This window comes from Fukomys damarensis, unplaced genomic scaffold, assembly GCF_012274545.1.
Source record: "Fukomys damarensis isolate Sample0158 unplaced genomic scaffold, DMR_v1.0_HiC HiC_scaffold_7, whole genome shotgun sequence".
In the NCBI taxonomy this organism is placed as follows: domain Eukaryota; kingdom Metazoa; phylum Chordata; class Mammalia; order Rodentia; family Bathyergidae; genus Fukomys; species Fukomys damarensis.
The window spans coordinates 37,907,589-37,931,529 of record NW_022900919.1 but is presented as its reverse complement, the minus strand read 5'-3'; the positions used below and the strand labels follow the sequence as shown (position 1 = coordinate 37,931,529).

Below are 23,941 nucleotides of genomic sequence, written 5' to 3'. Positions count from 1 at the left end.
TTTCCATCTTTCTGTTTGTATTCTATCCAAGCTACAAGCCCATTGATTGGTGTCACGCACACCCAAGAATTGGCCTCCACTATCCTTACCCAGAATTATCCTAAACCAATTTAGTCATCATACACTCTTAATCCATATTCACAAACCCTAGCTCTAACCACCTCTAAAAATTCCCACCTATGAGCATTAGAATTTGAGGGGAAGTCTAGATACAAGCTACAATGTGTCTGGATTATGAAGTAACTGGGAGCATAGTTAGAAGCTGATATCTTCATTGAGAATGTTCATGACCTTTCCAAGCAATAGAAACTTCCTAAATGAATGCTAGAGAGCTGGGGTAGGAGACATAGTGTTTTCTCAGTTCCTCTATTACAGACCTAATACTTTCGGATGTTTTGGGTTTTTATTCTCAGCACCACTTGTGTTTGAAAAGACACAGATACATAAAACTCACTGTCCAAATATTAAATTGTTTGCAGGACCTTTTGCATTGCATTAAAGGTGTCTGAAACTACAGAAAACAGGTCTCTGATCACATTGTCTAATAAAAATAAATTTGATTTTCTTATCTGAGTTTGATCTGTTAGTGCACTTGTTATTTAAACAATGCTCTGGAATGTTTGCGTGTCTCTCTCTCTCTCCTTTTCCTTCTTTTTTCTTTTCATCGACTCCATTATGAGTGGAAACTCTTACTACAAAAGCTTTTCAAGAATCAAGCACTTCTATTTTATAAAAATCCTTCTAAGTCTATGATTGAACCCAATGTTTAAGGTTACCAAAGTGGTTCATATCCTAAATCGAGTTAGCATTTGCACTTGTCCTGAAGTGAGACTCTGAGATGCAATTTGGGGAATTTTTTGAATAATCCCAGCTGGTGGATTTTAGCATCACTAACCAACTCAGAATAAGGCACTGTTCTTTCTCTGAAGAAGAAGCATATACAGAGTCAATACTTACTTGTCGATTTATCTGTGTCTAAATTCATAGGTCAGTAGTTCTCAGAGTGTGGTACTTACGCTAGCAACATTGACATCCCCTTGAATGTTGATGGAAGTGCAAATTTCTAGACCTCTCCTGTGTCAGCCAGCTTTTCATTGCAAACTTTAGCTGACCTACAAATGTAGCCCTGTAGTAGAGTGCTCGGTCTGCCATACCAATAGCCTGGGTTCAAGTACCAGACAAAAATCAAGGAAGAAAGATTTATGTTGACTTTCAGTTGCTGAGGCTTTTAGCCCATGGTCAATAGGTGCATTGGTTTGGGCTATGATGGAGTAGAACATCTTTGACAAAAGTGTGTGGTAGAATAAAGCTGCTTTCTTCATGGCTTCCAGGAAGCAAAGAAGGAAATAAGAGGATCCAGGACCCCAAAATCTTGTTCAAGGGCAGTCACCATTGACCTTGCCTCCTTCCACAAAGACCAACAGTCCCACAAGCCTTTCAGGGACATTCGAAATTGAAATCATTGACAATATCCTCCTGATATGGGCCCAAGAACCCCAACAAGTGATTCTGATTCACACTTCAATCTTGTTTCATCCAGATATTAACCACTAATTCCACAGTATAAAATTAGCAACTTTTGGGCCAGGAATTTAGCTCAGTGGTCCTGCCACCTGCCTCTCAAGTGCAAGGACTGGAGTTCGATCCCCGGTACCAAATAAATAAATAATACAATTAGCAATTTTCATTTTTCTAATCTTTTATGTTATATAAAAGTGAATGATTTCAACTGCTCAATGGGTACAGGGTTTTAACTTGGGGTGTTCAAAACATTTTGGAAGTAGAGATGAAAGTTTGTGCAATGTTGTGGATCTAATAAATGCCACTGGATTCTGCACTTTAAAAACTTCAGTTCTATGTTATGTGAATTTCACCTCAAGGTTTTTGTGTTTTTTTTTTTTTTTTTACTTGTACCTGGGATCATCGAACTTGGGACCTTGTGCTTGTGAGGCAGACAGCGGTGGAATCTCCGGCCCTCAAGTTATAAAAAAGACACTGTAAATAACAGCATTTAAATACTGAAGTACTTTATGCCTCTCTAAACAATATGTCTGTAGGTTTAAATTTTTCCAATTCTTAGTCATTCTTGCTTTCAAATTCCTTCTTTCTTGAGCACATATGATTTTTTAAAAACTTTAATTACACAAGTATACATGGAAAATAGGGGATACCTAAACTTATGTGAGTGCTACTCATGGAAAGTTTCTTTTAGAATTTTGTGATGAGTCAAACACTAGTTTTCAACTACAAACAAAGCAAGAGAAAGTACGTAGCTGCCTATCACTGCTAGGATGAGAATTATAAAAGGGATAGAAAGAGTAAGAACCAAGCTTATTAACTTTCAGGATGTGTGTTCTGGGAACAGAAACCTTCACATTTGCACAACTCCAGAGAATTTTATTAAATGCAATCTAGAAGATTATATTTTATAAAAGGATCTTAGGGTACGCCCTGGAGTTGTGTAACACGGGCTTGGAATTTTAATCATCTAGGTAGAAGATTTGTTAATTTGTGAACATATTTATGTCAACATCATTGTGGGATTAAAAAAAACATAGTTGATTTACCCAAGGTAGGAGACTGATTCTATGAAGTTTCACTAAATATGGGAAATGTAAGTCAAGGTTTAAAGCAAACATTAATTTTAATATATAACCTTGTAGTTTCTCCTTTCAGTTATAGAAAAAATATAATATAGAATATTGGAAAATACATAAAAATAACCAAAATAATTTTCTCACCCCCTCGGTACTGAACAATTAAAATCTGTTGTATCTTGTGAGTTTATGTTTATGTATGTGAACATACACAAGATATGCAGGCATAGAACACAATGAGTAATATAGCATATTCCACTTTGAAACCTAATTTCCTGAACCATATAATGATATTTCTCCTTGACCAGAATACTCTTGGGCAATGTGATTTTAATGCTTTCATATTATTCTACCAAGTGGACTTACTTCACTTGATCAATCGATTAACTTCACATAATTGTATATACTGGTTGTTCAGATTTTTCCATTAAGGTGTCCATAAGTGACTTACCACTTCTGAACCTATATTTTGGTACTTTTGCTGATTATTTTTCCAATACATCGATTTGTAAGATTTCTATTTAAACTAAGAACATCAAGCTTTCTCTTTATCTGTCAAATATTGTTTCTGGTACATATAGTGTATTATTTTAAGTTTTAGTTTTAATACCTATTTTATATTCAGTGTTTTCTTTCAAAATATCATCTTGAAATCCTACTATTATATGAAAAGTTCCCTACTGTTTCATCAATGTAATTTTTATTATATTTAATTTTGTTCAACATCAGTATTATCTGTGAAATGATAAAAGATCTGAATTAGTTTTTCAAAATAGTTAAAAAATATTTCACCACTTTTTAGACAGTAAAATGTTATCTCCATAGATCCAGAAAACAAGTTTCTCAGATTAAATATATAAAATAGATGAAGTTGCTCAAACTCTCCTTGCCTTAATTTTCTCCTCTGAAATAATAATACTTAAAAAATAATAGCACCTTTCTGAAAAGGCTAGTGCACGGAAAGAAAACAACTTAAAAGCACTTGATGCAGAAAAGAAATTGATTGACATTGGATTACTATTAGCTATGCAGTTGCTGTTATTTAATTATTATGCTGTCTTTTCAACTCAACATATGAGTGTCACTTGTAGGATATTTACAGTTATATTCATAAATCAGATGATCAATGTTGTATACATTCATGTGGCTTTGAATGAGGAACTTGATAGTTTCATAAAATTTTAAAAATTTCTACCACTTTTCACTTCTGTTTTATTAATGTAGAATTTATCTCTGTCATGATAGATGGACAGAATTCTTTCCAACCCCTGAGCCTTGCATCTTTTTTAAACACAAGACTGTGAAAGTCACTAAAAGCCATTCTTGATATTGGATGTTAAAAAAAAAATCCCCTTTGAATCAGTTTTGATAAATGATATTTTTACAGAATAATTGTTGGATACCATACTTCACATTGATTCCAGTAAAGAAATTGTTTTTAACAATCTGAGTAGATCTGGGCGTGGTGGGACACGCCTGTAATCCCAGTATGCAGATGGCTGAGGCAGGAGCATTGCCAGGAGATCAAGGCCAGCCTGGGCAGCATAGTGAGTTCAAAACAATACTGGATTACAGAGGGAGGCTGTCTCAAACAAGTGAAAAAAAAACAAGAAAAAAAAAATCTGGGCGTGATGATACCCAGTTTTAAAACCATCTCTTTCCCAGTAGTCTAAGTCTACATAAATACTAGTGTCTTTTTCCCATTTGCAAAGCCAAAACCTGGCATCCTCAATGTTCCTTTTACCTTTTAGCACAAAGCTGTATCCCCATGTGCCATCCATCCCCTGGAAAAGCCTGTTGCCTATACATCTAAATTACATCGGCATGGGTCCACCTCTATTCATCTCCATAGAGCCTACGTTAGTCCACCATGATATCCACTTTGAAGCAGGCTCTTTGTTGGCCTCTCTGCCACCAGTTTTGCATGTAGCAGACTAACGTGATCTTCCAAAAATATAAATCAAATCCTGTGTCCAGCCTACAGTAAACCTAACAGCTTTCCGCAGTGTTCCAAACTCTACCCTAGAAGCTAGATCCACATGATTTGGGCCAGGACTTTGCCCAGAATTTGCCCATCACCCCAAATATCTCATCAAAGATCAGTGTCCCCTGCTCTTTTTTTTTTTATTTTTATTTTTGTTTTTGTTTTTGTTTGTTTGTTTGTTTTTTTGTTATTTTGTTTTTTGAGACAGGGTCTCACTATGTAGTTGAGACAGACCTGGAACTCACTATGTAGCCCAGGCTGGTCTCAAATTCACAATGATCCTCCTGCCTCAGCCTCCGGAGTGCTGGATTTACAGGCGTGCGCCACCACACCCGGCTAGTGTCCCCTTCTCTTGATGTGGTCAGTTGATCTGGACTTTATGTAGCTAAAACAATCCAGGGCATTTCAATCTCAGGGTGTTAGACCTGCCTGATACAACTCTTCCCAAAACTTCTCTATGGCTCTGCCTACTCTTACCAGTACTTGTTATGCATAGCTTTCTTTACTACGCATCCAAAACTTGTCTCTATTCCCAATCCTTGTCCCTATGCTCATTATTTTATACCTCTCTGCATTCTCTTCATAAACTTTGCACATTTTTGGTTCGTTGTAGTTTGTTATTTGTCTTTTACATAGAAGCGTTACATGTGTTTTTATTAACATATGCCTGATAAGGCTTTCCTTTTATTAAACATGTTTCAAATTAACAAGTGAATGAATGGATAAGTCTGAATGATTAAAAATGAATGAATTTTGGCAGATTTAAGAGTGTAAAAATTTTAATGTAATATAAAAATGAACAGAAAACGGTTCAGTAGGTGAGATAATACATATGTTCAATAGCTTCATTTAGCCATTCCACAATACAGCGGCACCTCAGTTCACAAACTTGATCTCTTCCCCAATTCTGGTCCCTGACAAAATACGATGAGAACCCAATCAAATTTACTGGTTAGGTTCAGTGTTAACCGTATGGGGAAATTTGATTCAGTCTTCATGCAGTTAGGTTTGTGACCAGAATCCTGGGAACAAATAAGTTTGTGAACCAAGGTACCACATACATACGCCAAAGCATCACATTAGATGTCATACACATACGCAATTTTTCTTTGTCGACTAAATAAGTAAATTACTTTTTAATTTTTTTCTTTTTATTGAGTTTATTGGTACAATCTAGGTATACAATAGTTACATTCATTATTGGGATCCTGTACCTTTACCTGACAGATCTTGATTCTCATTTTTTCCCTTTGTCCCTGCCCTCCCTTCAACCCCCTCCTTCCCTTCCCATTTACAAACACTTTATTTCCATTTTTTAATTTTCTCATATTTTTTCCTCTCCCTCATTACCTTTCCCGCACCCTTCCCACTTTCCCTACATCTTTAGCCCTTTACTTCCTAGTTCACATTATTAATTATCTCATTAGGATCTTGTGTACTATCACAGTTTTTCACATCAGAGAAGCTATTCTGTATTTCAGTTAAAGAAATCTCTGTATGAACATTGAAAATAGGGAATCCTAACATAAAACTAAAAAGGAAAGTAAAAGAGAAAAGGCGATGATGTAAAATTAAAATAATCCTTAATTCTGAAGATGAAAATGGTCCCTGAACATATTTAAACTGCTTCTTGCTCTTGTAGTCTTATATTATTCATTTTTTTCATTTAGAGAATACTTTCTTAGTTTCTGTAATCAAACCCACGTAGATATGACCTTACATATTTAATACATATTCAATTACCCCTGTACAAATGGAAAAAAATTAACATTTCTAGACCAATATGGCTGTTAATTTCTGTACAATAACTAAGTGATTTTAAAGGACTAGAAAGTTTTCTTCTTCCTCTTCAGTATATACCTGTTAATTGCTGAGTTCATCAAGCTGTAAATTTAGTACTAAAGCACTCTGCTCTTTTTTTTTTTTACAAGAACATATGCTTTATTAAGAATTAATCTTCTTCAAATTTTTCATGATGGGGTAGCACGTAGCGAGAAAATGTGGGGATGCGGGGTCCTAACTGCCCAGGGGTCCCATCCAGACGGACGCTTTTGCCTCTGAGGCATCGATTTTTGTGTGGAGCCTGCTGAGGGCAGCTGCTGGTGGCCTGCTCAGGGCCCCGTCTCCTGCGTCCCATGGAAAGGACTCTTTGGTTCATCCAGCTGAAGGCCCGCACCAGGACCCCACTGGTGGTGCTCGGTGGTCTGGGGGCGTCGTCCTCCACGTGTGCGCAGGAGGTGGAGGGGCTCTGTGGTGCCTGACTTGTGGCTGCTGCTGGCCTCACCTGCCCTCTCAGCACGTTCCTGTCCCTTGGGTGTCGCAGGCGGCTCTGGGAATGTGCCGACATCTGTGTTTCCTGATGGTTTGCACATGGGCGATTCTAGACGCGCCTCGTGTTCCTGAGTTAGCTGGGCTTGGAGACAGCTGCTCCGTCTGAAGTCTTCGACCATAGCAAATTCGAGGAAATCACAGTCCTCATCTTTCTTCTTTCTCTGAAGTTTTTCGTGATTTTGGATTTCTTCATCATTTTGGATTTCTTCATCATTCAAATCCAAACTCTGGAATGTATTCTGCAGTTTCACGACACCATCCAGTTTTCCTTTGGGACGTTTTGTTTTGTCTTCGGGGCACTCCTCGCGTCTACACTGATTTTCAGGAGCAGTTGATTCTTCAAAGCCTTTGTCGTCAGCCCAGGCCACAGAGATACCTCGTTTGTGGATCTGCTGTGGGTCGTCCCGAAGTAGCTGTTGTAGGTTGGGCCGTCTCTTTTTCCCTTCAGGCCCCCACCTGCCTTGGACAGGACGGAGGAGGTTGCCTGAAGAAGACACAGTGGGAGTGGTGTCTTCAAGAAGGATGATGTCCTCACAGGATGAGAGCTCTTCACTGGGGAGACAGTCCCCAGGGAGCTTCAGTGTGGATTTGTTTTCGCAATTGCAGTCCTCTGCATCAGAGGGGCTGCTGCTAGGGGAAGAGGATGCCATGGGGTTGAAGAGCCAACGTGAGAGTCTCTGTCAACACCAGAAGCATTTGCAGGGGAAAAAATGGGATATATTGGGGAGAAAATTCACTGCCAACTCCTGGAGCACAAACAGGAGATATGAGAGAGTCCTCAGCACTCAAGTGTCAATGGCTCATGGTGAGCTAGGTCATAATCCATCCTCTATGACTGTTGGTTACCATGGCAATATCCAAACCAGTAGAGTCAGACTGTAGCAATGGAGAGATAGGGACAGGAAACCACAGGCTCTATCCCCTTCCTTCTGAAACATCATGACCACACCCCATGCAGGTTGAAAGATCCCTCTTGAGGCCAGAAGGACCAATGCCCCAGGGTGGGGGCTCCTTTCCTCTTGTCTTGGGGCATGTGAGATCCTTCCTGTCCTCAAGGCACAGAGACCTTTTTGCGGGTAGAGCTGCATAAACATCCCTGTCTAAGTCAGGGTGATAAGTGCAACAGAAGAGCTTAAAACTCAGTCCTGAGAGGATAAAGGAGGGCACCTTATACAGCTGAGCCCTGTGTGATCAGCGGACCAGGACAGACCCTCTAAGGAGAGGCTTCCTGACCTGAGAGTTCACGGAGACCTGGACCAGAGATTTGACAAAGAGGTGGTTGCCGGTGCACTGGTGACTGTGTCTCCTTGGTTGACCACTTCCTATTCCCATCTGTCTGACAGCAAAACAAGGAACCCAAGCTCCTGTCCCTCATCTTTAAATTAGTCCAAGGTTTAATTTTGTGTGCCCACTCCACCGCACCCTGGGTTCCCAGAGGGTTGGTAAAACGTGGTTCTGGGTGGCTCTGGAGGAGACCAATATTTTGATCCCACAAATGGAGTCAAGTAGAGTCCTCTCGTGCCATGGGTGGGCTCTGTTCAGTCAGGTGAGGCCAGAACAGAGGAAAATAAATGTGCAGTTTTGTTTTATTTATGTAACACTGTTCACAAGTATGTTTCTGTAGAGAAATGTCTAGAACTGTAGTGCAGTAGCCATAGACCTATTGTGACTATTTTAAATTAGCATTACTTAATTTAACTAATTTCATTTAATCAAATTAGTATTCATATTCTGAATTTCACTAGCTTCGTTTTTGTACTTAATAGCTACATGTAGTTAGTGGTTGCCATACCAGATAGCACAAATATAAAATTTCCATAATGTCCAAAAATCTCAGTAGATAAATTGCTCTCAAAAGATGTTCTCCATCATGTTTTCTATTCTGGCTTCTAGCTGGTGCGATGCAATTTTAGTATCATTTCACTATACTTTTCTAAACAGCTTGAATTTTTTTTTTTTTTTTTTTTTTGTACCGTAGATTGAACTCAGGACCTTGCACTTGCAAGGCAGGTGTGGTGCCACTAAGCTAAATCCCTGGCCCCACAACTTGCATTTTTATAACAGAATGCAGTATATTCAAATTCACAATCTTCTCATTTAAAAAAGTCTCCTATGATCCCACCAAAACTTATTAGATACCACTAATACTCATTAGAAAAAAGTATTACTAATGTTATGTTATATTTTCTTGACGCTTTTGTTCTCTTTACTTATAAGTACACAAAATTAACACCATATGTACAAATTCTCAATGTTGATTTTTGCTGGGCACATTGTAGCATCTTTAAGTCTTCATAATCATTACTTCTAAAAGTTGCATACAATTCTATTCTATATATGTAAATTATTTTTATTATATCAACTGTCTTGAATACTGTAATAAAGAATTTCAGAATTTTGGTGTGGAGCTGTAGCTCAGTGGTAGGGTGCTTGCCCAGCACAACCAATGTCCTGTATCAGTCCCCAGCTCAACTGGTAGAGGAAAATATTGCAAAACATTTGGATTTGTGAAAATCAAATGCATAAGGAAAACTGTGATCTGGAGTTCCTTTGTTGTACATAAAAAACCCCTTCAGTACATCATACTTTGAGGATGCATTTTTAGTTCCAAAATCACTGTTCAAAGCCACCTACAGAAAACACCATAGCCTTAGAAATTAATGTGTTTGATAAAATACCTTTATCATTAAAGTGCTCCTCTTCACTACTCAATGCATAAATACTTAACATTTGTCTTCTGTGAGGACTTATCCAAAATGTGTCACCCCTTTTTGTCTTTCTTAAAAAGCTATTGTTTAGAAAAACATACTTCATTGAGCTGACCTGGGCTACATTTTGATAAATGTAAAATAACTTTAACATGAAAATCAAGGAAAAATATTTTTTAAATGAAAGAACAGTGGCTCTTGGGAAAGTATAACAAATCTATTCAAAAATCTTTTTTCCCCTCTATGAATATTTATTATGTATCACAAATAAATACTAATAAAAAATTAGTAAGAAAAAAAGTGGAGAGGCTAGACATTGTCAGTTCCTGATCTTAACAGTGGGGAAAAACAAAAACATTGAGTCTTTATTATTAAATGTGTTTTTGGCCATATATTATTTTGCTAGTATAATACAAAGTTTCAGATTGAGAACAGTCCTTTCCATTGCTAGTTGGCTGAGAGTTTGTACCGGGAATGGATGTGGATTTTTGTCAAATCCTTTCTCCATCTACTGAGATGACCATATGGCTTTTCTCTTTTTAGCCTGTGAATTCAACACCTTGCTGCATTTGTTATATTTAGAATCATGTCCAGAATAAAACTGAAATCAGGGGCTATGTTTTCTCTAGCCATTTCCTGGTAGACAAGACCTTTCCACTTGGGTTTGTCTTTTGCAAATAGGAAGAGCCTCCAAAGCACCTCAAACAGTGAATCAAATATAAAACTCATTACCATATCTCCTACTCCCCCCCAAAAGTGGCCTTTACCCAGGCAGCTCTATCTCTCTTGACTACACCATCATTCTCTCAGCTGTGTTGTTTGCAAAACTAGAGTTACTGCTGACACCTCCACCTCTTTGACTCTAATACCCAATTTTACAAACCCAGTGGATTTTGCTTCATCTATCTCTCAATTCTATTCATCTCTACACTACTACTGTAGCCCAAGCTACCAACCTCTCCTTTCTGAAATAATGTAGATGTCTCCACTCTAGCCTGTCCCACATTCTAGTAAATGCCATTCTATCTTCCCTAGCTTGAAGCCATTCAGTGGCTTTGTCATGAAAAAGGGCATAGAGGGTCTCAAGGAGAACAGACTGTATTCCTATGTATTGTGACCTCTATCTGTAACTCAAGCTGCCTTCACTGAACCTCCTCTCAAATGTTCTACTCTTCTTCCTACCACAGGATACTTGCATATGCATTGCCTATGCCTGAAATGCTTGTAACTACCCCCTGCTTAAGACTCTTACACATTTCTTAAGTTTCTGTACCTCAAACACATCTTTAGGGAAGCCCTCCCAGACTTCATTAATTATGTTAGTCTCTCCTGCTACATTATCTTCCACTTATTAATGAGACTGTGAATCTTTTTAATATTTGTTTCCTTTCATTTTTTAATGGAGCTTATTGGTACATTTTAGGTATACAGTGCAGTTACATTCATTATTGGGATCTTGTACCTTTACATGACAGGTCTTGGTTGTCAGTTTTTCCCCTTGTCCCTGCCCTCCCTTCACCCCCTCCTCCCCTCCCCATTTACAAATACTTTATTTCCATTTTTTCCTTTCCCTTATTGCTCTTCCCCTACCCATTCCAACTTCCCTACACCTTTAGCCTTTTTCTTTCCATTTCACAATGTCAGTTATCTCATTAGGATCTTATGTACTATTACAGTTTATTCACACCAGAGAAACTATTCAGTATTTATACATGTGTGACTTTTAACACCTTACAGTTGTTTAGTAGCTGTTTTTATTTACCCAGGACCTCCAGCACCCAGGCCAATGGCTGATAAATAGTAGGGACTCAGTAAACATTTGTTCAGCAGATGAATAAAGATCATAGGCAGATACCTGTGGCACAAGGAAAGTGCTGTTTTCTGTAAAGAGCCTTTGGAGCATGGGTCCACAGGACAGTATCCAGAAAGAGATTATTTTATGAGGAGAAAGCCACAGTTACCTTTGGAATGGAATCCCCTAATTACATTTCCCTTTGAATCAGTCTTTATTGTATTTGAACATGATATTCCAGGACGAAGCCCTATTGCAAGAGCCCTGGAAGCTGGAATCTGCTTAACAGGACTATTCTTGGGGAAGTATTCAAAGGAGGGTCTTCTTACATATCTCAGAGAATGCCTGAGAAGGAAGATCTATGACAATAATGCAATCTTGAAACAATCTCCTTCTAGGAAGAAGAAAACCAGAAGATGGTTAACATAGACAATTTGATTTCTATAGAGATTTGAAGCAATGCTGTTGAATTTTAGACCCTTCCCCTATTTCGCTAGCAGAGTTGAGTTTCTCTTTTTCTAAGCTTTAACTATTATAGGCGACCTCGATGCAACCAGTGTGGGCTGAAGCCAAATTGTAGCTGTTTGTATAAAATAATTTCTACTTGTTTCTAAATTTGTTAAAATAAGGGTGCGGAATTTAGCTCAGTGGTACTGAGCCTGCCTCACAATTGCAATGTCTTGAGTTTGATCTCCAGTACAAAAAACAAAATTAAATTTGCTAAAATAATTGCGTAGTTGTTACATATAGACATTATAAACTAAATAATATAAACTATAGACTAAATAAATTATAATAAAACACATGATAAATATTTAAAACTCATCACATTTGATTTTATTAAATTGTATGATCATTCATAACCATGAGGCTTTTTATGCTTCTTTTTAAAAAATTATTTTTTTGTACCAGGGATCAAACTCTAGTCCTTGTGTTTGCAAGGCAGGCAGAGGAACCACTGAGCTAAATCCCTGGCTTTTTATGCTTAACTGTATAGTTAAATGATGCACAATAAAGGTTGTGCTACTACTCTCTTTTCTTAAACTTGTCATTTGGGTAACTTGAAATTCACTGTGGTGAACGATTTTACCCCATGGATATAAGTAAATGCTAAATTTGGGGGCTATGAGCACTTTTTTTGTTGTTTGTTTGTTTTGTTTTTTGGTATCTTGGACTTTTGTTTTATTTTGTTATTTTGAAATTTGTTAGATATTTATCAGAGTACCATACTGGCAACCTGTCCATGATCAAATGTAGCCCAAACTTCTGTGCTTAAAAGTTGAAATTATTCAGGAATACTATGACATCAACAAGTTAAAACGAAACTATGAACCCACCTTTCAACCTTCTGAAGTGAATTTCTTCTAAACTATATTTCACAAAAAAATGCTGAATGGGAATCATTAAAGAAAAAAAAACATATGGATTCTCCTACTTCCACATCATTCCCTGTTTCTTGAGTACTTGAGACATTGTTTGGCATAAAATATTTGAGTGAATTAATTTTTAAAATTAAGTGGAATAATTTCAGGTAGTCCTTCATAACATGATGGTATGAATTTTCTTCATATAAAATTGGGTGATGTTACAAGCCACATCTTCTTAGGAACACTTGACTTCTCAGTTTCCAGTAGACTTATGTGACCTAGAAAGAACTTTAGTAAAGAAAAGAAAAAAATGGCTGAGAAGAAGGGAATGAAAAAAAAAAGATGGAAATAAGATGAATGAGATATGAGAAAGAAAGACAATTGCATAAAAATTCATCAGTGCAAATCGACCAGCAAAATCTAAAGAAATGAGTATTCATATACTTGGGATGCTTACTGTTCTGGGTAAATTATTTGCAAAATTAAAACAGCCTTATGTTCCTTAAGTTATCTTTTTGTTCTCTAGTCGAAATTGTGCTAACAATTCTGGTGATACTTTTACAGCATGGTGACCTCTTTGAACTGCCCAATCTTACTGAATTATATCAAGATGATTTTTTTTTTCACACTGAAATTTGGATCTTAGAGGAAAACTTTGGTCTTCATGCATAATATGTTTTGGTGGATCAAAAGTAAAGGATTTTAGAAGACATTTTCTTACTTTCAAAGAGACACATAAAAAAATCATGCTTAAGACAGGTTTTATTTAGATACTACTAGTTATTACTTTAAAAGTAGACATCAAACTTGCTCATGACTTTGATTATGAAGAACTTTATAATCCTGAAGTTCTATAGTTATAATATATTATTGATCTTGTGTTTTATGGAATATAGTTAACTCATGTATATATATGAATAAATAACAGATGCAAATAAAATGAAACAAATCCAGAAATCAAAAAACTTTTAACCTTGAAATGATTAAAGAAACTTTAGCAAACATATACACTGCTACTTAGGCACTTATAAATAAATTATACACTTATTTCAAAATCCTTCAATTATTTGTAGTGAATTGATAGAAAATATCCTCCCTTGTAACTCCTATAACCTTTTATATTTTTTTCTCTCATTGAGTTTATTAGTACATTTTAGGTATACAGTACAGTTACATTCATTATTGGGATCTTGTACCTTTACATGACAGGTCTTGGTTCTCATTTTTTCCCCTTGTCCCTGCCCTCCCTTCACCCTCTCCTATCCTCCCCATTTACAAACACTTTATTTCCATTTTTTCATTTTCTCATATTTTTTTTCTTTTCCCTTATACCTTTCCCCTACCCTTCCCACTTTCCCTACACCTTTAGCCCTTTTCTTCCTATTTCACATTATATCATTAACCTTTTATAATTTTAATAAAAAATGTAACAACTAATATTGGTTTTACTAATTTTTTTCATGGTATACTGAAAATAAGTAATCATGCCAGTCACCCATCACAAAAATATATTAATTCTTGATGAATATGTGGCACATTACTGTTTGCAGGTTTAATTTTGATCACCACACTAATGCATTAATGTAAATATTGTTATTTTCATTTACCTTGTGTGGAAACTAAGCTGAAGCTCAGAGAAAACATGTTGCCTAATTTTCTAAACCAGTTAAATGGATGAGCTGAAAACTGAAGAGTTCTATTAGAGCTCTTTAAATGATGCTTCCTATGGAAGAGTGAATTAAGGGAAATATTCTGTATACTCAAATGCATGTGTTTAGAACACAGCCAGAGATACACAAAGCAGTTAAAAATAAATGCATTTCACTTAACATTATACTATGAAGATGGATCCATTTTCCTATGAAATTCTCGTTTATCTTGCTTTGTGGAAGAATACAACTGGATTGTGTGTAAATACCAGATTATCTATTCATCTGTCAATGGATATATAGACCGCTTCCAAAACTGATCCATTATTAATACTGCTGCTATAAATATTGGTGTATGCATCACTATAATGTGATGTCACTACCTCTTTTGGGTTGATACCTAGAAAGGGAATACCTGGGTCAAAGGGAGTTTCTAGTTTCAATTTTTTGAGAAATTTCCACACTGATTTCATAGTGATTATACTACTTTACATTCCCACCAACAGTGTAGGAGAGTTCTTTTTTCTCCTCAGCCTCTCCAGCATTTATTATTAGATTTTCTGTTGATGGTTTATTCAAAGAGGAAGGGGATCAAGAGATGGGTGGCAGAGGGCAGGAGCGAATGAAGGGAATTAAAAAAAAAGGAATTTATATGTGTTATGTACATGTACCAATTCCCCACAAGGAATGCAAGCATTATGTACTATACATGTGTGGCAATAAATTTTTTTAAAATAGAAATCACACATAAATATATATCCTGATGGATAAATTTCAATGTGTGTATATATATATATATTATATATACTATATAAAAATTATATATATTATATATTGTATCATGTTATTATATATTACATATATAATTATAAATAGCAATATATTGTTTCCCATGACATAAATTATTTAATAGATACTAACATACTGTCTTTGATTTTCAAACTATTGACTAAGTTTTGACTCATACCTTGTTTAATTCTGCTCTGAGCACGTAACACATAATGATTCATTCATTTACCATAACAATCTTTCTAAGAGGTAACTGCTGTTATTCTCATTTAGCAAATGAGAAAAACTGAGACACAGAGTAGTTAAAAAAAACTTTTCAAGGTCACAGTCTTCAAATAATAGAGCCCAGATTCAAGGTCAAATAGACAAAATGTGTGATCTCTGTCTCTTCCCCCAATGTGTCAAACAGCTTCAGTGTATAGAGGCACCTGGACTTCTCAAAAAGGACAGTGTTTATGTTTGTCATTATGGAGGAATTGCCGAGTCTCCTTTCCTGATAGGTGTTACAGCCTGTGTCTAGAAGCCCTCCAAAGCCTCTTGCCATCATAGGTGGGGCTGTTCAGAGGTGTCTGGATCTATGGTGTGTGAATCTGGGATTTAGTGTGTGATGCTGGGATTAAGGGTGTGTGCTTACTAAATTTATCCACTTTCTGGGTGTGGATAATGGAAGGTCTACCTAGGTGTGAGTGGCATCACCTAACAGCTGGGTGACCTGGGTCCATATAAAAGGGACAGAAAGAAGGCAAGTGGGCTGCTGCTTCTTTGATGCTTTATTGTTTTCTCCCTGCTATGAACTGTTTCTCCTTTGTGATGCCCCTTGCCATGCTACCTTGCCTTGGAGTCAGCCAGCTATGGACTGAAACCTCTACAAACTGTGAGCCAAAACTTTCCTTCCTTAACGTGTGGGTGTTGAGTAATGTCTCAGCAATGAGAAAAAGTAGCTATGACAATATGTTTGATTTTAAATTTTCTGAGCTTCCAGAAGCCTCCATGGTAACCTCTAACTGTAGTACTGAAGACAGAGGGTCTTTTTACAAAATAGGAAACCAGACAAACCAAACAATTCAGAAAAAAAAATCCTTACCATTCAGGGAGATCAGGCAAACTCACTTGTGTTGGTTACTTTTACATTGCTGTGACAGATATCTAGCACTTACAACTTAAAGAAGGAAACTTTGATTTTTGGCTTACAACTTTCAGAGATTTTAATCCAAGTCCCTGGGCTCTTTGCTCTTAGCCTGTGAATGACAGAAACATCACACAGAAGGGAGGTGATGGAGGAAAACTGCTCCCCTTCTGATAGTTAGAAAGCAGAGAGAGCAGGAAAAGCCAGAAAGAGAGGAAATAACCACAGACAAGAATAAACCTTTCCAGGGTACGATCTCAATGATCTATTTCCTCCAATCAGGCCTTATCACCTGACAGACAGCACATTCAACTGTGAACTCATCAACTGTCTAATCACCTTTCAAAAGCCCCATCTCTGAACACACGAGCCTTGGGAGGGGCATTTTGATGCAAACTGTAAAAATCACTATGTGCATTCTTTTTAACAAAAAACAGCTCTGCTATGTTTCTATAACTTGAAAATGTAGATATAAAAATTATCTAGAAGTACTGACCTCCCCTGAAAGTTGAGGAAGAATGTGTTTCACTCTCTTTGTCGGGGCTTTAAGCACGAAGGGACGTATGAAGCCTAACTGCCTTCTGTGTACTCATGGTGACCCCTCAAGCCATGTAGCTTTTATGTATGCACTGTGTTGGTAGTGAGTACGCGTGCAAATTTTCCTAGCAGTTAGGTGGTTGAACATGTCAAATAAGGCGGGAGGGGCTGGGATAGTTGGAAAAATGATAGATTATCTATACGTTTAAATTTTTAAGTTTGACAAATACTGACAAAATGAGGAGGCTAACTAGTTTTCCACAGACTTAAACATATTTTTGTAAGTTTTTTGCACTTTTACTTTCAGTAAGGATGATTATAGAGTGACAAACTTGCCTTAGTACCTTCCAGTCTTTCCTAAGAAGGCAATTTGTGCTGTTAGACCATGTCTTTCTTGTGTTAATTTAACATATGGATTATTTTATATTTTTAATGAAATGCCTAAAATATCACTTCAGGAGTTGATTTGAATAGATGCTTTTTTATTTTCCATTCTGCCTATTGAATTATCTGCATTATTTTTATATGAATTTCACTTAAGTATAATGAATCCATCTCTTGTCAAGAGTGAATAAAAGCTTCTCATATCCCTAGTCTTTTGTACAAGTGATGAACTAAAGTTGTATTTTATAACCACAATACAGATTAAAAATATGTATTATGTATAAGAATAAAATTAATCTATTATGTGAACTTTGGAACTAGACTACTATCCAATAAATATATAATTCAATATATTTCATTTTATACAGATAAAATAGCTTTTCTTTAAAAATCTTATAGAAGACTGAGGACTAAAAACTAACATTTAATTCTATTTAAAAAGTTATCCTTTAGTTTATTTACTCTTTCTGTAAGTCTCTAATAGCTTCAGTTATATTTTATTATTACAAAAACACATCCAGTAATTTTAGTCCTTGCTTTGTAGGTGTGAAACAGTCTTAACTTTCCTCAGTGGCTAATTACCTAAAAATATGAACCATGAATGAACTTTAATAAGAGTAAAACTCAACTCTTTATAGTGGACATTAAGTAGTTCAGTCATAAATCATAATGATTGGGAAAAATGAGTTTATTTAGTCTCTATTTGGTAACTCTTTTATAATTTTTTTCTTATTTTTTAATTTTAGTGGGAATAGAGATAATCTAGGGCTCAATGTTAAAAGTGGAATTAAATTATAACTGCCAGGATTCTTGGTTAGTGCAATTAATTTCAACTGCAGAAACACACCAGAATGTTCACTGCCAAAAGCAAGCTGTGAGTGACAGCTTAGCATAAAATACTAAATTGCAAGTTCACCTCACCTCTTACTTTTTCCAAGCTATGCATTCTTTTGAAAAATTGAATATTTTACAGAGTTCTGGGCATAGCTTGTTTTCTTTTTGGAAAGGTCACAGCCTTTATATCAATTGCAAGGACATAGAAATGTGTTTAAGTCTGCTAGTAATCTTGGTAAGTAACTGCTTCTCTGGGATCTCATCAGAATGTTTAATCCATGAGATTAAAGATTGTTACAGATAGAATGTACTTGGTACCGTAGGTTTTGGGGACAGGGTAATTTGCAGGTATATCATTGATGAGCTTTTGTGCTGCTATATTGTGTGTGTGTGTGTGTTTGTGTGTGTGTGTGTGTGATTTGTGTTTCTTTAATTCAGCCACTCATTTTCTCAGACCTGTGAGTTCTCCACTTCAGAAATAATTAATTTTTAGACATTTGTATTTCTTTAGTTCTTTATATTAGTAAGAGTCTCCAAAAACTCATAGCCTCTTTGTCTTTCTAGATAATTCCCTTTGTCTCATTCACCTTCAGTACGTTAAAAGCTGGATATTTTTCTCTGTGCATTCCTTCCATAAAAATACTTCCAAAGGTGAGCTGTATTCAAAATGTGAAGTTATATATAGTACAGGCAGAAATAAATAAATTTTTTTCTCAAAGGATGTCTGACATAACTGAATTTGGTTGTTGATAAAAATAAAAGAAATGGAGAAAAGGCACAAGTTAAACATAAATAGACCAGTAATGGAAAATAAAATAAAATATAGGACCAAAAGCAAACACTAGTAAAGAATTTGTTTGTTTAATATAATAATTATTTCTCTGCTTACCTGAGACTTACATGATTTAAAAATGTGGCTTGTCCTAAGAAAACTTTTGTCAAGTCTGTTCTTCCAGCTAATGCTCAATGATTCTTTTTAGAACTTTATGGTGAAAACTTTAACCATCTCAGATATAAAAATTTAATAAGTTCTCACATATCTCCCCCTGAAATTCAATCATCTTCTTTTAACCAGCCTGCTTCATCCAACCAATCTCAAACATCACCACAAAATAACTCATTATATATATATTTCTAATTATGTAAAGACAAGAGTTCTTTAAAAAGTGCAGACTGGTGCAACCATTACGGAAGTCAATATGGAGACACCTCAAAGAACTAGGATTAGAGGGTCCATTTGACCCAGCCATCCCTCTGCTGGGTATCTTTCCAAAAGAATTAAAAGAATCATTCCACAGTGATGTATGCTCACCCATGTTTATAGCAGCACAGTTTGTAAGAGCTAAAACTTGGAATCAGCCCATTTGCCCATCAGTTGGAGACTGGATAAAGAAGATGTGGTTTTTTTATAAAATGGAGTACTACTCAGCCATAAAAAGGAGAAATTAGAGTCATTCATAGGAAAATTGATGCATATTGAGGCCATACTCTTAAGTGAAACAGATAAGTCATGCATATGTAAATACCAAATAGTTTCTGTGGCGTGAAAGCTATAATTGTACATAAGATCCTAATGGCATAATTGACAATGTAAAATAGGAAGAAAAGGTGTAGGGGAAGTGGGAAGGGTAGGGGAAAGGAAATAAGGGAAAAGAAAAATTATGAGAAAATGAAAAAATAGAAATAAAGTTTTTGTAAAAAGTGAAGGGAGGAGGGTCTGAAGAGAGGGCAAGGTATGGGGAAAAATGAGAACCAAGACCTGTCATGTAAAGGTACACATTCCCAATGATGAATGTAACCATACTGTATACCTAAAATGTACCAATAAACTCAATGAGGAAGAAAAAAAAATTTAAAAATTACATAAACAACCATTAGTGGGAAAACTTTACAAAGATACCCCCAAAGTTGATCAAATTTCTTATAAATTTTTATAGATTATATCTAATGGTAACATTGTTAAGGCAGTCAAAATTGCCAAAGCTCTCTCCCAAAATTATTTTCTACTCTGGGTACCTCCTCTGGATGGTCTCTACTTCTGTGTAGTTCCTGTATCTCTATAATTCAAGTAAACCTCTGATCCCTGTACCTCCTCCCAATTTTGAGTGGTAGAACTCTTTTTTGTGGGGGAGGTTGAGACAGGATATCACTATGTAGTTGAGACTGACCTGGAATTCACTATGTAGCCCAGGCTGGTCTCGAACTCACAGTGATCCTCCTGCCTCAGCCTCCTGAATGCTGGGATTACAGGCGTGTGCCACCACTCCCGGCTGAGAGGTAGGACTCTTAACCAAATCACTCTTCAACAAGTGAGCAAAACTATTTTGTATGGGAATAAGAATTAGTAAGTAGTATAGACTGAACAAAAAGCACTTGGGACAGAAAAAGCCAGAAGGAAAGTCATGTGATCATCACGGAAAGGAAAATATAAAAAAAACATAGGGCCAGTTCATTCCCAAATATTTCCATTTTGACTTTGTACAGCTAACGATATTGCCAATTTAAAACTTATGATCTATAATTAGGAGTTCTCAAGTGATACTTTGTCCTTCCAAGTATGTTTGAGCAGTGTAGTTTCTAACACTGCCTCAGTTGTGTCCAAAAACTGTGAGGCAATTCATTACTTCACAAAACAGCTAATCATGTTTAATTAGCCATCCCTAAATGTCCATTCTTTAATCTTTCCTTAATGTTAGAATGCTTAAAAATGTCCCCTTTTCACTACTATTTTTTATTTAACAAAATTTTGTACTCTATCATCTTTTTTTCTGGGTCATGAAATTGATGCCTTCACAGTAGCTGTTGATCTTTCAGTGGGCCTGGTGTACTTAATAAGCTCTTGGTGGAGCTGAGGCTTCGGTTACATTGGGTAAAGCTTTGAAGTGGGGTTTTCTCTCTTCATAACTCACCTGACAATGTTCTTCTTCATGTAGCCAAACAGAAGAGAAAGTTTTATTAACTAAAGAGAGAATGAATGGTTCCAAATAAAGTAACTCAGCTGGAAAGATTTTGTTTGTTTTCTCTCTTGGCTTTTTAAAAATTCTGCTCTTTCTTTGCAAGGATGGTGTATATAAAAGCTTCAGAAGGGAGGTCAGAAAAACCAGCCTCAGTAATCAGGCCCTGTTGGCCCAGCATTTAACATAAATAAGAATGCAAGTTTATTCCTTGCTCAGAAGTTGGCAGCAAATTTGCTAAGTGATTGATTTGATGCTGATTTTCTGCATGGACTGAGAAGTCCTTCAGGGCCTGTCCTATGGGAGGAAAATAATTCCAGCCAAGTTGACTAAGCCCTATTTTAGGTTTTATTTTGAGTTCTGAATGTTTGGAAACTTCCCTTTCCCAGAAAGTCTGTATCACCAAGGGATTCTCACTTTTGATGTTCCAGAGAAAATCCGACTTTGAAATGATGGAAGTTGCCTATGCCCCAATCCCACCTCATTCTGAGGATAGAATTGAAGTTAATTTACCCATGTCAGGTGCTGTCATTTCAGTCACCCCAGCATCCTGTCTCGTTATGTTTGCTGTCAGTGTTGGAGAAGGTCCACCCTGACAGACTTGGCTGTGTTTCCACCCCAGCTCTAGATGGCGTTTATTATATTAGTCAACTGTCCATTACTATAACTCATACCTGAGATAATAACTTTTTCGTTAATTTTATTGGTACATCTAAGTTATACAATTTAATGGCATTCATCATTGGAAATTTGCACCTTTATATAATCTATCTTGGCTCTTATTTTTTCCCCATTCCCCTGCCCTCCCTTCAACTCCTCTATCCCTCCCTATCTACAAAGACTTTGTTTCTAATTATTTTCATTTTCTCATATTAATTCCTTTCCCTTCTTTTCTTTACCCTACTCTTTCCATTTTCCTTTCCCCTTTGCCCCCTTTTTTACTATTTCACATTATCTGTTACACCTTTTAGTCCTTATTTACACTTTTAGTTTCTCACACTAGAGAAACTATTCGGTATTTACAATGTTCAACATCACTGGTCATTTGAGAGATGCAAATAAAAATAATGCTGAGATTCCACGTCACTCCAGAAAGAATGGCTGCTATCATTAAATCAACCAATAACAAATTCTGGCGGGGCTGTGGGGAAATAGGAACCCTTACTCCACTGCTGGTGGGACTATAGACTGGTGCGACCACTGAGATAATAACTTTAAAAGGAGAAGAAAGCTTATTTTGGCTCAAAGTTCTGGAAATTTCAGTCTATTAGGGGTGTATCTATGGATTTTAGGCCTCTTTTTCGCTTGAGGTAGAGGGAAAATATCATGGAAGGAGTGTATGGAATAGCAAATTCATTTACCATATGGCCTGCCAGGAGGCAAAAATTCAACAACAAAAGAAAAGGCCAGAATCCAAGAACACATTAGTGACTGGAAGACCTCCCATTAGGCCCCACCTCTTTAAAAGTACCCCACCACCACCGCAGAGCCAAGCTGGTGATGAAGTCTTTTAAGCATAGGCCTCTGGGGAGACCTTAAGGTAAAAACTGTACTACGTGAAATGGTTTTTGATTCCACAAGAAATACTCTCTTTGTCTTAATATATCCATGAATAGAGAAAAGAGAGAGAGATTTTTTTATTTCAATATGTAATTCATAGGATCATCAGAGGAAATTAGTGGAGAATTATAGCATGTAAAAATGTGCAACCAAATAGCAATATAGCTGAAATAAGACTTTAGTGAAATCCATAGGTCTTGGGCCAGAAATTCTCTTTCTGCAATCTTTGGATAAGCTGTTTTACCTCTCTAGGCCACCAAAGGGTAGAGGACTTCAACTCATACCATCTTCATCGAGAATAAGAGGCAACTTCTTTTTGAAGTCATTCTAACTCTCATTCCTTTGAAATTATGCTATTGTGTTGAAATCTTTACTTATAAACTAATTTTTTTTCAATATTTGTTCTTCAGGACCCCAAACTACGTGAACTTCTGGATGTGGGAAACATCGGACGCCTCGAGCATCGTATGATAACGGTGGTTTATGGGCCTGATCTAGTTAACATCTCCCATTTGAATCTCGTGGCTTTCCAAGAAGAAGTGGCCAAGGTATGGGGGATGGAAACTTCCAAAGATCTCTCACCTCCATCTGAATTCGTGTAATACTGTCCTAACACCTGTGAAAAACTTGAAATTTTTGTCGTATTTAACTTGTGTTAAATCCTATCTAAAAATAATTCAGCTGTCAAGTATAAGTGTAATTCAAACACTTCTAAATAATTACATCTACTTTGAAATATGAATATTTTCCCATTAGGAATGAGGAATATGATATAATTTTCTTGCAGAAAAACCCATACATAAAACCACATATCATTTCACCAAAAATATTATCCTAATTTAGTCTCTTTTAGCCTCAGTCCTATCCCACTTCAACTCCATCTCCAATTCAACTCCATCTCTGCTTCAACTCTTTTGTTGAGGAGAGACAATGTCAGCACTTTTATAAATTATTTTTCCCGGCATAGCATACAGCCCATCATTATCATATAGTAGTTATTTATTTAATGTATAAAAGAATAAAAATAAATTTTAAAATAATATTAATAATAAACAATATTTATACAGTAATGGACCAGAAGGATAATTAGGCTTGGTGTCTTCATTAAGGAATTGATACTCTATGAAGATAAGGGGCCTTTCACATGCATAAAGAAATAACTAAAAAACAAATACAGTATAGAAAACAAGAAGCTGTGAATTTCTAGCATGACTGGATTCAGTTATGGTGCTTTCTGTAGAATTGTCCGGTTGTACTATTAAAAAAAAAAACTGAATTGAACATATTTAAAGATGAGTTTTCTTTTTCCATGTTTCTGCTTTGTAGAGT

At 36.3% G+C, this 23,941-nt stretch overlaps 1 protein-coding gene across 1 annotated transcript in view; it reads left to right on the top strand.

The window, feature by feature from the left end:
* The window catches only part of Plcb1 (phospholipase C beta 1), a 690,814-nt gene that overhangs the window by 432,040 nt on the left and 234,833 nt on the right, over positions 1–23,941 (top strand). The window contains exon 4 of the mRNA XM_033761014.1: positions 23,023–23,160. Coding sequence (XP_033616905.1) covers positions 23,023–23,160 — 138 coding nt within the window. The remainder of the gene's footprint in view (positions 1–23,022; positions 23,161–23,941) is intronic.